The 16,535-nt window shown below is 48.3% G+C and overlaps 1 protein-coding gene across 1 annotated transcript in view; it reads left to right on the top strand.

Annotated features, from left to right (window-relative positions):
• PEX6 (peroxisomal biogenesis factor 6) overlaps positions 1-16,535 on the top strand; it is a 203,915-nt gene that overhangs the window by 156,748 nt on the left and 30,632 nt on the right. Inside the window, exons 11-13 of the mRNA XM_069236435.1 lie at positions 254-459; positions 13,622-13,683; positions 14,802-14,910. Coding sequence (XP_069092536.1) covers positions 254-459; positions 13,622-13,683; positions 14,802-14,910 — 377 coding nt within the window. The remainder of the gene's footprint in view (positions 1-253; positions 460-13,621; positions 13,684-14,801; positions 14,911-16,535) is intronic.

Genomic DNA, 16,535 nt, shown 5'->3' on the forward strand with positions numbered 1-16,535 from the left:
GTAAATAACTTTTCAAAACATGTTAGCCAATAAATTTAAGTGAGCACTTAAAATGCACTTTTTATGGTTGATGAACTTTGAATGACGCTCATGCTGTCATCCTGTTTTTTCATCTTCGTACATGCCTTCTCCCTTCTGCACATGCCTGGTTTTACTTGTCTTTGTCAGTGTCTGTTGGATCTCATTCCCCATGGCATATGTTGCTTTGAATCCCTCTCCTTCATGGTCCCCTCCCTCTTGCCTCCTTCTGCAGGTCCCCTCCGTGCAGTGGCAGGATGTCGGTGGGCTGCAGGATGTCAAATGTGAAATCCTGGACACTGTTCAGCTGCCTCTGGAGCACCCAGAGCTTGTGTCTCTCGGCCTTCGGCGCTCTGGCCTCCTGCTCTATGGACCTCCTGGCACAGGCAAGACACTGCTGGCCAAAGCGGTGGCCACTGAGTGTGCCATGACCTTCCTCAGGTGAGCTGCACATCTGCGTTTATCACTTTTAAGCACAATACCAACCTCCCCTTGGTAAAGGAGGCTTTGGTGCAGGTGGGGATCTAGCGATCCTTCTGGCTGCACGGCACGCATGGCCACCAGCGGCCCAGGACACGTTCTTCAGTTGTCTGTCTGCTGGTGCTGTACTGTGGGCACCTGGCGTAAGTGAAGCAGTGACCCACGGAATGAGTGCTCTTCTTAAGGAATGAGTTACTCTAATGTTACTACACATTGAAACGAAGCGTGGATTCTTGGTACCCGTTCCTTGTTGGAGAGAGAAGTCAGGAGCTGAGTGTTAGCTGAGGACTCATGTAGGAGAAGCCATCAGGACTCCTGAGGGTGACAGGATGTGATGCCTGGTGTAGCAGCCGGTGCTTACTGGCAGCATTTGTGGTGGATTTGGCTACTAGCTCTCACTACAGTAAACATTGGAGACCCCTGATCTAGGGCCCAAGGGAGCCACAAGTTTGTAACCCGGGCCTAGCAGGTGCTATACCTTCTGGTCTTCAATGCCCATCTTACTTTTACACATGCTACTTGCTCTGAATATTTTAAAAAACTACAGTGTTGACTGAGACTGAAGTTAATGAATGTTATTTACTGGGTCTCTGAGCCCCTCCACCTGAAGTCAAACTTGACTCTCTTCTTTGCAGATATAATAAAGTGCCCAAAGGACGTCTCTAAGCATCTATCGAGGAGTTTCCAGTATTGTGGACCTGAGACACAAGCAGGGGTCTCTATTATCCACACAGAATGCTGCCAGTAACTATTGACTGTCCAGGGACCCAAAGAAAGACCTTGCGCTCTCCCTGACTAAAGATTTCTGTATGTGTTGTCATGTGTAGTTCATTGATACCTGAATGGTCGGCTTCATTTGCGTACTGCACAAGATGCTGGCTGAGACGGTGGCCTTTCTTTTGGGGGGCTGGTTTTACCGATGTTTGACATACTGAGTTGCTATAGGTATCCCATGCTTACAACTCAATACGCACTCATCAAACTTGATCTGCGACCCCCATTCAAATCTTGCTGGTCTATGGAAACTCAATGTTCGATGGCATCTGTCGCTGTAGATACGCATGTTCTGCAATAGCTCGCCATCTGGTGTTGGGCCGGAGTGTTACAAGTTGTTTTTCTTCGAAGAAGTCTTTCGAGTCACGGGACCGAGTGACTCCTCCTTTTGTCTCCATTGCGCATGGGCGTCGACTCCATCTTCGATTGTTTTTTTTCCGCCATCGGGTTCGGACGTGTTCCTGTCGCTCCGAGTTTCGGAACGGAAAATTAGCTAATTTCGGAAGATTTTCGTCGGTATTGTTGCGTTCGGGATCGGCGTACTTAGATTCCACACCGCATCGAAGATCGAAGAGCTCCGGTGCCCTTCGGGGTAGTTTTTCGATCCTCCGTCGGGGCCTGGTCGGCCCGACCGCGTGCTGAAGAACGCCGATGGAACGGACCCCGTTCCGTTTCTGCCCCAAATGCCACAATAAGTACCCTTACACAGACCAACACTTGGTCTGCAACCTGTGCCTGTCACCTGAGCACAGCGAAGACACCTGCGAGGCCTGTCGTGCGTTCCGGTCCCGAAAAACACTCCGAGACCGTCGAGCCAGAAGACTTCAGATGGCGTCCGCACCGACAGCCCAACGGGAGTTCGAGGAACAGGAAGAAGAAGGTACCTTCTCGATCCAAGACTCAGACTCCGAAGGATTCGACGATACACAAACCGTGAGTAAGACGTCGAAATCCACTCAGAAGAACATTTACAAGGCCCAGGGGACGCCACTGCCACCAGGCCATGGCTCCACCCATAAATTCGGTGACCGCCCGTCGGCACCGAAAAAGGCCCCAACAGTGCCGAGATCGTCCGACTCCGGTCGAGACACCGGCACGCAGCCTTCTCGGGACCGAGAAAGTGCTGGAGACAAGCCTCGACACCGAGATGCCGGTGCCGACACGGCTCGACGCCGAGACAGCGGCACCGAAACAGATCGACGCCGAGAGGTTTCGGCCCCGAAAAAGAAAAGAGTCACCTCGGAGCCGAAAAAACACGCAGACAGGGTTTCGATGCCGAAACAAACTGCAAGCGACCCAGCTTCAGGCTCTTATACAGAAGAGCACTCGCTAACCTCCCAAATGCAGAAGCATAGGTTTGAGGAAGAGCTGCAAGCAACTGATGTGGACCATACGCAAAAGCGTATCTTCATACAGCAGGGGACAGGAAAAATAAGCACCCTTCCCCCCATTAGGAGAAAGAGAAGGTTGGAGTTCCAGACGGAACAGACACCACAACCAAAAGTGGTGAAAAGAGTTACCCCACCACCCTCTCCTCCGCCTGTGATTAACGTCTCACCAGCACAAACTCCATCACACTCCCCAGCTCACACCACCATGAGCCAGGGTGACCAAGATCAGGACGCATGGGACCTATACGACGCCCCAGTGTCAGATAACAGTCCGGAGGCATACCCTACAAAGCCATCTCCACCAGAAGACAGCACCGCGTATTCTCAAGTGGTGGCTAGAGCAGCACAATTTCACAACGTAAGCCTCCACTCAGAACAGGTCGAGGATGATTTCTTATTCAACACCCTCTCCTCCACCCACAGCTCCTACCAAAGCCTGCCTATGCTCCCTGGTATGCTCCGGCACGCAAAAGACATCTTTAAGGAGCCGGTCAAAAGTAGGGCAATCACACCAAGGGTGGAAAAAAAGTATAAGGCGCCTCCTACAGACCCGGCTTTCATCACTACACAGCTGCCACCAGACTCTGTCGTTGTAGGAGCAGCTAGGAAAAGGGCCAACTCTCACACATCTGGAGATGCACCACCCCCAGATAAAGAAAGCCGCAAGTTCGATGCAGCTGGTAAAAGAGTCGCAGCACAAGCTGCAAACCAGTGGCGCATCGCGAACTCCCAGGCACTACTTGCGCGCTATGACAGAGCCCACTGGGACGAGATGCAACATCTCATTGAACATCTGCCCAAGGACTTACAAAATAGGGCAAAACAAGTGGTTGAGGAGGGACAGACCATTTCCAACAACCAGATCCGCTCCTCCATGGACGCTGCAGATACAGCTGCACGGACAATTAATACATCTGTAACTATCAGAAGGCATGCATGGCTCTGAACGTCTGGATTTAAACCAGAGATTCAACAAGCAGTTCTCAATATGCCTTTTAATGAAAGAGAACTGTTCGGTCCAGAAGTGGACACAGCGATTGAGAAACTCAAAAAAGATACGGACACTGCCAAAGCCATGGGCGCACTCTACTCCCCGCAAAGCAGAGGGAATTACAGCACATTCCGTAAAACGCCCTTTCGAGGGGGGTTTCGAGGTCAAAGCACACAAGCCAGCACCTCACAAGCCACACCGTCCAGTTACCAGGGACAGTATAGAGGAGGTTTTCGGGGACAATATAGAGGAGGGCAATTCCCTAGAAATAGAGGAAGATTTCAAAGCCCCAAAGCCCCTACTACTAAACAGTGACTCACAGGTCACTCACCCCCTCCACACAACACCAGTGGGGGGAAGAATAGGCCATTATTACAAAGCATGGGAGGAAATCACTACAGACACTTGGGTTCTAGCAATTATCCAACATGGTTATTGCATAGAATTTCTACAATTCCCTCCAAACCTACCACCAAAAGCACAAAATTTAACAACACACCATTCCAATCTCCTGGAGATAGAAGTGCAGGCACTATTGCAAAAGAATGCAATCGAATTAGTGCCAAACACACAAATAAACACAGGAGTTTACTCACTGTACTTTCTGATACCAAAGAAGGACAAAACACTGAGACCAATCCTAGACCTCAGAGTAGTGAACACTTTCATCAAATCAGACCACTTCCACATGGTCACACTACAGGAAGTATTGCCATTGCTAAAACTACACGACTACATGGCAACTTTAGACCTCAAGGATGCTTATTTCCATATACCAATACACCCATCGCACAGGAAATACCTAAGGTTTGTATTCAAAGGAATACATTACCAATTCAAGGTACTGCCTTTCGGATTAACAACCGCACCAAGAGTCTTTACCAAATGTCTAGCGGTAGTCGCTGCACACATAAGAAGGCAGCAAATACATGTGTTCCCATATTTGGACGACTGGCTAATCAAGGCCCATTCGTTCAAACAGTGCTCAAATCACACAAATCAGATCATACAAACCCTCTTCAAACTAGGGTTCACCGTCAATTTCACAAAATCCAAAATTCTGCCACGCAAGGTACAACAATACCTGGGAGCCATAATAGACACATCAAAAGGAGTAGCCACTCCAAGTCCACAAAGAATTCAAAATTTCAACACCATCATACAACGCATGTATCCAACACAAAAGATACAGGCAAAGATGATATTACAACTCCTAGGCATGATGTCATCATGCATAGCCATTGTCCCAAACGCAAGACTGCACATGAGGCCCTTACAACAATGCCTAGCATCACAGTGGTCTCAAGCACAGGGTCACCTTTTAGATCTGGTGTTAATAGACCGCCAAACTTACCTCTCGCTTCTGTGGTGGAACAACATAAATTTAAACAAGGGGCGGCCTTTCCAAGACCCAGTGCCACAATACGTAATAACAACAGATGCTTCCATGACAGGGTGGGGAGCACACCTCGATCAACACAGCATACAAGGACAATGGAACGTACATCAAACAAAACTGCATATCAATCACCTAGAACTTCTAGCAGTTTTTCAAGCACTAAAGGCTTTCCAACCAATAATAGTTCACAAATACATTCTCGTCAAAACAGACAACATGACAACAATGTATTATCTAAACAAGCAGGGGGGGACGCACTCCACGCAGTTAAGCCTACTAGCACAAAAAATTTGGCATTGGGCAATTCACAACCAAATTCGCCTAATTGCACAGTTTATACCAGGGATACAAAATCAACTCGCAGACAATCTCTCTCGAGATCACCAACAGGTCCACGAATGGGAAATTCACCCCCAAATTCTGAACACTTATTTCAAACTCTGGGGAACACCTCAGATAGACTTGTTTGCGACAAGGGAGAACGCAAAATGCCAAAACTTCGCATCCAGATACCCACACAAACAATCCCAAGGCAATGCCCTATGGATGAACTGGTCAGGGATATTTGCTTACGCTTTTCCTCCTCTCCCTCTCCTTCCTTACCTGGTAAACAAACTCAGTCAAAGCAAACTCAAACTCATATTGATAGCACCAACTTGGGCAAGGCAACCCTGGTACACAACGCTACTAGACCTATCAGTGGTACCCTGCATCAAATTGCCCAACAGGCCAGATCTGTTGACACAGCACAACCAAAAGATCAGACACCCAGATCCAGCATCGCTGAATCTAGCAATCTGGCTCCTGAAATCCTAGAATTCGGGCACTTACAACTTACCCAAGAATGTATGGAAGTCATAAAACAAGCAAGAAGGCCATCCACCAGGCACTGCTATGCAAGTAAATGGAAGAGGTTTGTTTGCTACTGCCATATTAATCAAATACAACCATTACACACAACTCCAGAACATGTAGTGGGTTACTTGCTTCACTTACAAAAATCTAACCTAGCTTTCTCTTCCATTAAGATTCACCTTGCAGCAATATCTGCATACCTGCAGACTACCTATTCAACTTCCCTATATAAAATACCAGTCATTAAAGCATTCATGGAGGGCCTTAGGAGAATTATACCACCAAGAACACTACCTGTTCCTTCATGGAACCTAAATGTTGTCCTAACTAGACTTATGGGTCCACCTTTTGAACCCATGCACTCCTGCGACATACAGTTCCTAACCTGGAAGGTGGCATTTCTCATCGCCATTACTTCCCTGAGAAGAGTAAGCGAGATTCAGGCGTTTACTATACAGGAACCTTTTATACAACTACACAAAAATAAAGTCGTCCTAAGGACCAATCCTAAATTTTTGCCAAAGGTTATTTCACCGTTCCATCTAAATCAAACAGTGGAACTTCCAGTGTTCTTTCCACAGCCAGATACCGTAGCTGAAAGGGCACTACATACATTAGATGTCAAAAGAGCATTGATGTATTACATTGACAGAACAAAAAACATCAGAAAGACTAAACAACTCTTTATTGCATTTCAAAAACCTCATGCAGGAAACCCAATTTCAAAACAAGGTATAGCCAGATGGATAGTTAAATGCATCCAAATCTGCTACCTTAAAGCTAAACGACAGCTGCCCATTACACCAAGGGCACACTCAACCAGAAAGAAAGGTGCTACCATGGCCTTTCTAGGAAACATCCCAATGCAAGAAATATGTAAGGCAGCCACATGGTCTACGCCTCACACATTCACCAAGCACTACTGTGTAGACGTGTTATCCGCACAACAAGCCACAGTAGGTCAAGCTGTATTAAGAACATTATTTCAGACAACTTCTACTCCTACAGGCTGATCCACCGCTTTTGGGGAAATAACTGCTTACTAGTCTATGCAGAACATGCGTATCTACAGCGACAGATGCCATCGAACTGAAAATGTCACTTACCCAGTGTACATCTGTTCGTGGCATCAGTCGCTGTAGATTCGCATGTGCCCACCCGCCTCCCCGGGAGCCTGTAGCAGTTTGGAAGTTACCTTCAATTATTTATATATGTATCATCTCAACCTTAAATAGGTGCATACTTAGTCACTCCATTGCATGGGCACTATTACTACAATTCAACTCCTACCTCACCCTCTGCGGGGAAAAACAATCGAAGATGGAGTCGACGCCCATGCGCAATGGAGACAAAAGGAGGAGTCACTCGGTCCCGTGACTCGAAAGACTTCTTCGAAGAAAAACAACTTGTAACACTCCGGCCCAACACCAGATGGCGAGCTATTGCAGAACATGCGAATCTACTGCGACTGATGCCACGAACAGATGTACACTGGGTAAGTGACATTTTCATTCTCTCTCATGCAAACTTCAATGAAAAGTGAAATCAGTTGCCTGAAATAGGGGGCTTTACAATTTAGTGCTGCAATAAACTAAACATGCTCTGGTGTGAATATAAAACAGGCTATCAAAGCACCTGTTGTGACTCTCCCAAAATGTGTGGCTTCTCAGCAGGTTGCATATCAGAGTAGCAAGGATGGCCTGAACTTAGACATGACTCCTCGCGTGCAGTCCAGTATGGGGCAGGACAGCAGTACAGAAGCTCTCCAAGCTGCTTAGGGCTGTCTGGGCCTGGCAGGCCTTAGAAGGGTATTGCTTGGCCTCACTTCAGCTGATCTGGACAAAATCTGAGCTGGAACTGTTACAGTCTCGATCACCCTCCCGCTCCTCTGCTCTGCTGCTGCATTTGCCCCTTTTTCGGCTCAAGGTCGCAAGGGCAGTGTCAGGGGTCGCAGCGACACCTGGCAACCCCCAAATGAGTGAAAGGCGAACACCAAAAAAACTGCATGATCCCAAAAATTCAGCACTCAGACAACATCACCAACCACATAACTCTTTAAACTCTCCGGGTGATATCATTGGAGAACCAGTGATTGGTTAGGAAGACTCTCGGGTTTACCAGAGTCTAAGGCGTAGGTCTCCAACCTTTACTGTAGTGAAAGCTACTTCTGATAAGTGTCGTAGCCTGCATATTGGGAAGTGGTGTGCATGTGCTAAGTTTTGGCCACGTTGGTCCACCATTGCTTAATGGACCTAATCTCACGGGTTGTTTTACATGTGGAAGGGCGTCATTGAACAGGTTTTGATGTTCTTGATAAAAGAGAGGTACCTGTAAGTATTGGTAAGCTCTGTACTGTTGTGGTATGTTTGCTATTCTGTATGCATGAAATGTATGTGTATTTTCGTCTATTTCAGTAAAGTTGATCCAGGAGTAGAATATTTCTGTCCTATATACGTTGTGGGCTTCCACGACGAATGTGACATCCCCACCATCTTCTGATAAGCCGTGGGCTAAAAGAAACTGCATGAGCGGTCTGCAATTATCCCTGATGTTTATAGTGTTTGCCATATTAAAGAATAGGTGTTAGGGTTGGGAACACCACAGAGAAAGTAAATCCTTTCATTGCTCAAGCATGAATAACCACAGCCCAGATAAGTACTCCCTCTTTGGCTGAGGAGGATTGTCCCTAAGACCACAGACTTCTCCGTGTAATGGTACTTAGGGTACCTTCAGTCTGTGTCAGACGGAGGTACTCAGGAGACTCATAAAATGCCGTAAGGACTCTCATACTCCTAGAGACTGCTGGATTTGGGGTAGCAGCATGTGTGCGTTGCAGGTGACTGAGCCACCCCCACAGCAGCTGGCAGTTTTCAGCCCAGCCCTCCCGGCTCACTAGCAGCCCCGCAGCATCAGGAAAGGTGATTTGTGGCATCCTTGCATGGAACTCTGAAAACCCCTCAGGGAAAATCGTGGTGAAACAAGCCTCACCCTTTTCTCTCTATATACAAGTCTCTCACACACAAATAGGCAAGAAAAAGTTACAGAACAGTTTGCAATATATTTATTGAAAATACTGCAGTCCATGAGCTTCAGTGTTTAGGATAATGAAGAACAACAAAATCAGGACTGTGAAAATTAGAGTTGTAAATATGAGCGACCCCAACATATTGTCAAGACTTGAATTTGACAGTTCCTGCACAACTCGTGTATGTTACCAGACGCCCTCAGGCTCCGCTTCATTGACTTTAAGCCTGATGTCCACACAGCCAGATACTAAGGCACTGACAGCGCTGCCGTGTGTGTCAGCGTGCTCTTTGGGGATGTATGAACATGTGTGGGTATGAATCGGACATATGTGTTTGGGTGCCTGAGAGCCAGGCTGTATGTACTGGCTGTCCGGTCAGTGAAGATGAACCAATTGTTGGTTGAGGGGGAAGTACTTGTAATCCTCTGGTGGCCAAGGTGGCCTGCTAGTTTTGAAAGGTCTAATTCTCTTCCAATCCAGAAGAAACATCCTCTGTAATTGCCAGATTTCAGGTTCCCTGTGCATTGTCCACACTGAGACCAGTTTGAGTTGGCTCTGGTGTAAAGTGGTGTGGTCTCAATTTGTTGACCAGTTGCTAGCACGATGGTCAACCTATAGGAAAACCTGTAGAAGTGAGTTTCACCCAGGCAGGAGAAACGTATATCAAAGGGAAATGGCTGGAGAAATCCCCCATCTACCAGGTTTTGGTGAGGGGGCAGAGTGTACAGGCTGGGATGTCTGAAACGGACATGACGCACCTAGCGCAGAGCAGACCATCATTTTATGCAGCACAGGTGACATCAGCAGACTCTATCGCTGCCCAGTCCATTCTGAACCTGCACGTTTCCAGACATACAACAGACGTCTTTAATACATCCCCCAGACAAGATGTAGGTGAAGAACCCAGTTATGAACACACCTTCTCCCAAAGGCCTGTCCCCCTGTCTAGAATCTCGCCCCACCACTGTCCATCATCACAGAGTCTGGGCGGAGAGGACAGTAGTGACTCATTCAGGATGTGGGTGACCATCAAGTGTGCCCTGATATTAAAGGCCGTCTCTGATGGTGACCAGAACATAAAATACAGGAAGCGCCTCTGTTGGGCTTGTCTGGTCTTTCTTTACGCCCAACTATGAGAGCACCATGGCTCCACCGAAGAGCCCGTAGGCAGGCTCCACACAGGCTTACTTGAAGAAAGGTGTGTGCCTTTGGGGGGTCGTCACCGCCATTTACTACATAGTGTGGGTGGGGGGCTGCTGTCACTCAGAAATGTGCTACGATTTGTGTGTCGTCCCATGTCAGCAAAGAGATAGAGACCATCAGTCTCTAGAAAAGCAGTCGTCGAGTCAGAATGACACAGGGCAGCGTGGCTCAGCTTGTTCAGGCTCTGCAGAGGGGTTTCTTCCCAGCAGCTTCAACTGTTGGAGGAGAGATGGGCGTCCTTGGATCTGTTTGGGTGGAGGGAGGAATCTGGAGATTTCTGGGTAAGAGGCTGTTTGGATTACTGCCGCGATCTTACAGTGCAGTAAGACTGTGTTGCTCCCCTGGCTGACAGAGGCATAGAGAATAAGCGCATTCTGGGTATGGCTGCTTGGTTGATTAAAAGAGACTTCTGTTTAGGACTGAAGATGGCCTCTTTAATACTGTCTTAGAACTGTTTGTCATGTGTGTGCCACGTCTGTTCACATAGTTTTATTTTAAAAGATTTCCATCCGTGAACCGCTGTAGGGTACTGGATTTACATTAGCAGAGCGTCTGAAACATTACAGTCCTGGAGAGGGAACGCTTCCTCCCAGGATCTGTCGTCCCCTCTGAGTGTCGGGAGAGTCCGGATGGATCTAGCGTGCCCCATGAGCTTGCCATGAAGCGAGGGGTAACTGACTCTCTAACTCTGGTCTGTCAGGCTCTCTATCCGAAGGAGGTCAGATACGATGTTGTGCTATGATGGTTGGGACAAGTGGTGTGTAGGGAGGTCCATAGACCTTCAGGGCACCCCAGATGCTGGGCTTTTTTCACAGCCTAATGGAATCCTGCACCTGTCCTTGCTAGAGTGGGCGTTCGGTCCTTACTAAGGCTGACGTTCTCCGGAGTGTTTAGTGTTGTAGGAAAGTGGTGTGTTCTGCAGTGAGGCTGGTTAGGTCTTGCTATCTAATACCTTCACGCTACCTCCAGGGAGTCCCTTGGATTCACACTAATAAATCCCGAGCTCAGTCCTGGTAGTGCAGTCAGGCTTTACTAGAGGAACATCTGTTAAGCATTTCAGAGCACCAACATGGACGATAGATAACTGACACGACTTTAAAGAAATCCAACACCAATTTATAAAAAGAAATGCGATTTTTATATCATTTTAGACACCAGATGAAGACAATCAGATGAATGTAACCAGAGTTATAGATTTTGAAACTAAAATCGGTACAGTTCACTTTTGCAAAACGATAACGTTGTGGTCTATGGGACCTAGTATTTGTAGGTCACTTGCAGGTCAAGGTCAGTGGAACCCGCTGAGGGTCAAGGAGAGGCGGGTCCCAGAACCAAGGTCCCCAGTCAGGGTATTTTCACCTGGCTCGCACAGCCCGGGGGCAGCGTAGTCCTGGCTCTCCCTGGTGCTGAACATGGGAGCTGCCGGTGCTTTCTGCTGCGGTGACGGTGCTGGTGAGGAAGGGGACGCAAAACCTCAACTGAGCCACTGCGAAACCGGATTGAAAATGTTTCGGGGTTCCCGTTAAGGCACAGCGTCAAACAAAGTTAGTAGTAGCCTGACTGGCTACCAACAAGCCTTGGTAGTAGCAAATGCAGCTTTTGGTTACTTTGACGTCCTAGAGTCTGTGGGGAAAACAGCTGCCTGAAACTTGCTGGAGATCAGGTCTTCAATTCCCACAATGCACTAGGCCATTTACTAGTGCATTGTGGGATGGCCAGTGATTCTTTGTTTCTAAGAGTGTGAGTTGCCTTGTACCTCTAGTGGAAGAGAGTTCTGGAGTTGCCTTTGACTTGCAGAGTGGTTGCTCTTTCCTTTTGGAGACCGTCTCTGGTCCAGGACACGTGTGGTGGTTGCCATAGGTGCAGGTTATTGCGCCTTTGCTTTGTGCAGGTCCTCAAGTCATGGTCATGGGTCTCTCCTTTCTCCGTTGTTGCAGGTTCATCAGATCTGAGGTTCTGGTGTTAGGGGAGCCCCTTAACTCCTAAATTTAGGGGTGTTAGAAGTGTGGTTGCTGGTAACCAATAGGCTACTAGCTCCAGTGAATAAACTGTCCCTCAGGTGCCCACTTGCAGAGGAGAGTGGCACCTTTTCAACCCAGAAGCCTCTATTCTGCCACTTTCCAAAATGACAGAACCCAACCTCGGCTGTGCAGACCAGGTACCCCATCCTAGGGGTGTGAATAGTCTTCTGGGGGGTGTATGCTCCCTGACTACCTAATTTTCCTGCCTTCGCCGGTTCCAATGTGCCTGTGGCAGGGGACTGGCTTTGTCCTCATATGGGAGACAGCCTACTTGCATTTCTGAGGCGGCTGGGCTTTGGAGCTTACCACCTTGATGTGCCATTTCACTAGCCATCCTATCTGGGAGGCAGGTGACACCTCCTACCTAGGCAGACCTTTGTTTCTGACCCCTGGGAGTGTTCACACCTCCTGCAGGGGCTAGGATTTCAGTTTTGGTGGCAGCAGCTGCAGACTTTAAGCCAGGGCACAGGAAAGGCTGGGGCGCCCAGCAGGGCTATCTGAGTGCAAGCCACATTAAATCCGACTGGGGGAACAAGTTGGGTTTGATTAGGCAAGTTGTTTTATACCAAATAAGATTCCTTTCAGTGTGTCCATAACAGGCCTGGCAACCTCGGAGTGCGTGGGCGCCAGACCATACTATCCTATGGCCCCCTGAACACTTATGGCCCCTTAATGGAAAGAGGCTACTAAATGGGCATATGAACCTGCACTTATATGTCCATACCTTTAATATAATGCACCCTGCTTCGGCTCAGGAGGCCTCCCTTAGGGTGACTGACATATATTAAAGATAGTGCTGTGACCTTGCACTCATGGTGAGGGCAAAGTCGAGTTTGAGTAGTTTGCGCTGCTCCTGCAGTCTGCAATGGCAGGACTGCTGTCATCTGTTTACTTAGGGCACCCAGGGCGGCACAGTCAGTGCTGCAGGCCCCGGTGACCCCTTTAACTCCCAGGCCCTGGGTACCACTGGTATCACTTCAAGGGACTTATAAGGGGGTTACAGTCCTTGCCAACTGGGGATACCAGTTCACATGTATCCAATTGTAAGGAGGAGCACAGACTGGGCCTGGGTTGCAGGTTCCAGTGCACTTTCAGAGTTGAAGATCAAGAGCTAGTAGTCCAAATAGGGGCAAAGGGGGTGGTGGACCTGCAGAGAGCCGGGTTCCTTGCAGTGGAGGCCGGCCTCCGAGGGAGCAATTGGTGGCACTGTTTTTCTAACGGTGTGAGTGTCAAGCTTTGTCCAGTACATGCACACGTTCATCTGCCTTCTGGCTGTGTGCAGCCGAGACCTGCCCGTAGCTGATCACTCTCTTCTCCAGCAGTGTATGTGGCTGTTAACTTTTATGTACAGAATTTCATGGTGGTTGTGAACTAGAGCAACCTTGTTCGTTCCTCAGTTCTGTTTCTTGTCTAATTTATGGCGCTGGTATTATTTCACTGCTTCTTTCTCCGTCCCCCTTGCAGTGTGAAGGGTCCAGAGCTGATAAATATGTACGTTGGGCAGAGCGAAGAGAATGTTCGTGACGGTAAGTGTTACTTGAAGGTGTCTAAACCTATTACAACTTGTTTCTCTGGCCATATGTAGGAGCACGGAGAGAGGTTGTCTGGTGTCCGTCCTCCCACAGCTCTGCAAACTGGGCCTCGTACAACCCTTTCCACTTTGGTCTGGAACAAAGTGGGGTGCTTTGGACCCCACTTTCCACACATTGTCTGGACACGGGTTGTGTGTCCACTGTCTCAGTGTTCAGAACTGGCCTGGGGTGCTTTGGACCCCACTTTCCACACATTGTCTGGACACAGGTTGTGGAGCCACTGTCTGTGTTCAGAACTGGTCTGGGGTGCTTTGGACCCCGTTTTCTACACATTGTCTAGACGCGGGTTTTGCAACAACTGTCTAAGTGTTCAGAACTGGTCTGTGGTGGTTCTCTTTAGGGTTTCACTTTCTGTCTGTTCCTCAGACTCGGATACCTCCTGGTCACATGCCAGTTTCTAGACCTCCCATAACTAATGACAGACCCAGGCCTATGGTCATACCTTAGATTAGCACTACTCCAAGTCCAACCAAAAGTCAGGGCACCTGTTTCACAGACACTCAGGGCAGGGGTGCCATCCAGGGGACATTCCTGTCCCATTAGCACCTCATCCATCAGAAAGAACTGTGCTCTGGTACGGGAACAAACACAAGTAAGAGAAGCAGCAAACAAGGGAGATTGACAAGAAAATCAATCAGGGGAGAGCAGTGGGATCCCCAAAGCCCCCTCTTCGCGTTGATTCCGTGCACAGTATTTCTTTTGACAGCAGACAGCTAAATCTGTTAGTCGTGGAGACCTAGAAAAGGCGCAGTACCGCTTTCCATGGAGCATTGGCTTTGAAAAGGCAGGGGATCACCTGCACTGTAGGCCTTGCATCCCTCAAACCCACCTCACCGTGGACGGCTCATGTCACTTTAGAGGACAGCACCCTCCGTACTTAGTTTTTAACTTCTTACATCTCACTGAGGGTCCTATCTGTACACACTTTTTACATTATTACACCCTCACTGAGGGGATTTAGACTTATTGCCTCCTCAGTGAAGGATCCCTGTTTTTCACCTGAGTGGTGTTTGTGTTAAACGTTGTGTCTAACCTGGTGTCTCTTTCTCTAGTTTTTGCCAGAGCTCGGCAGGCGGCTCCCTGTATTATTTTCTTTGATGAACTCGACTCTCTGGCTCCAAATCGTGGCCGCAGTGGAGACTCTGGTGGTGTCATGGACCGGTAAGTGGGTGTAGTCTACCTGTGTGTGGTGTAATGGTGGTAGGTGGGATTTAGGTCTCACCTCTTGTGTTTGTGAAAGTGGAGGTCCTTGTTCTTTGTGAATTGCTCAGTCATTTTATTAATTATGATAGAGTTGTTGCGTGATCACCTTTAGAATGCCCTTCTCGCTGTAATTCACGGGAAGGAGGTCCCAGATCTTGGACATGGTGTAGAGGACTGTATGTACTTTTCGTAGTCCGGAGCTCCTGTTAGTCTTAATGTGTTCTTTGTTAACAAGTAGATCAGTTGTTTGACAAGCGGGTGACAGTTCAGTTTGTCTGTAGTTCCCAGAGTCGAAATTATCTACTGAAGTCCAGCGAATGATCTCCAATACAGATGAGTAGATCATTTCTGTAGGAAAGTGCCCTCTTTTTGGCATGGTTACCATCACTTTTTGCCTGCTGTCAGTGTGTTTGACTGTGTTCACTGGGATCCTGCTAACCAGGACCCTAGTGACTATGCTCTCTCCCTTCTAACTTTGTAACTCTGTTACTTACACCCATATTTGGCATACCGTTGCCCCATGTAGGTCCCTAGTATTTGGTACTCAAGGTATTGGGGCACCACGGGTTCCCAATGGGCTGCAGCATATATTATGTCACCATTGGGAGCCCATGCAAAATGAGTCTGGAGGCCTGCCATTGCAGCCTGCGTGAAAAGGTGCATGCACCCTTTCACTACAGGTCACTGCCCAGGTCACTGTAAGTCACCCCTCTGGTAGGCCTCTCCTAGCCCAGAGCGCAAGGTGCAAGTACCTGTGTGTGAGGACACTCCCCTTTCCTTTGTCCAGTTTCACACCAGAGCAGGAATTCCGACATGTTTGATACCCAACATGCCTAGGTTCGGAGTTACCATTATGTAGCTGGACATAGGTAGTGACCTATGTCCAATACACGCATAAAATTGCATCCCCGCACTAGCGAAGTCCAGGAAAATGAAACTGGACTGCCATGGGGTGACTTAGTGAAAAGGGTGTATGCACCCTTTCACGCAGGCTCTAATGGCAGGCCTGCAGATACACTGTGAATGGGCTCCCCATGGGTGGCATAATACATGCTGCAGCCCATGGAGTTCTCCTGGTATCCCAATACCCTGGGTACCATACTAGGGACTTACATGGGGGGCACCAGTATACCAAATGTGGGGTGTAAGTAACCAAGTTAGAAGGGAGAGAGCATAATCACTGGGGTCCTGGTTAGTAGTATCCCAGTGGACAAAGTCAAACATACTGACAAACAGGCAAAAAGTGGGGGTAACCATGCTAAAAAGAGGCTAGTTTCCTACATTTGTCAAACAGTATCGTGAAATATTCCAACGCCATGAATTCTGGAACTCTCCCTTTCCCAACAAATAAGACTGACAATCTGTTAGTGGTGGTGTTGAGGAGTATCTGCTTAAAAGCTGATGAAATCAATTCAGTTTGCTTTTCTGGGCCCCCTGTCACTTCACTGCATGGCCACTCTCCACTACACCGCCACTCTCCACTACACCACTTTGTGCCTGTATGTGTCCACTGTCTCTCCCATGCGTGGCTGCCCTCTGCCACACCTGCCTCCTCCTGTATGTGTTACAAACACACCTGTACG

The sequence above is a fragment of the Pleurodeles waltl genome, chromosome 5 (assembly GCF_031143425.1).
Source record: "Pleurodeles waltl isolate 20211129_DDA chromosome 5, aPleWal1.hap1.20221129, whole genome shotgun sequence".
Classification (NCBI taxonomy): Eukaryota; Metazoa; Chordata; class Amphibia; order Caudata; family Salamandridae; genus Pleurodeles; species Pleurodeles waltl.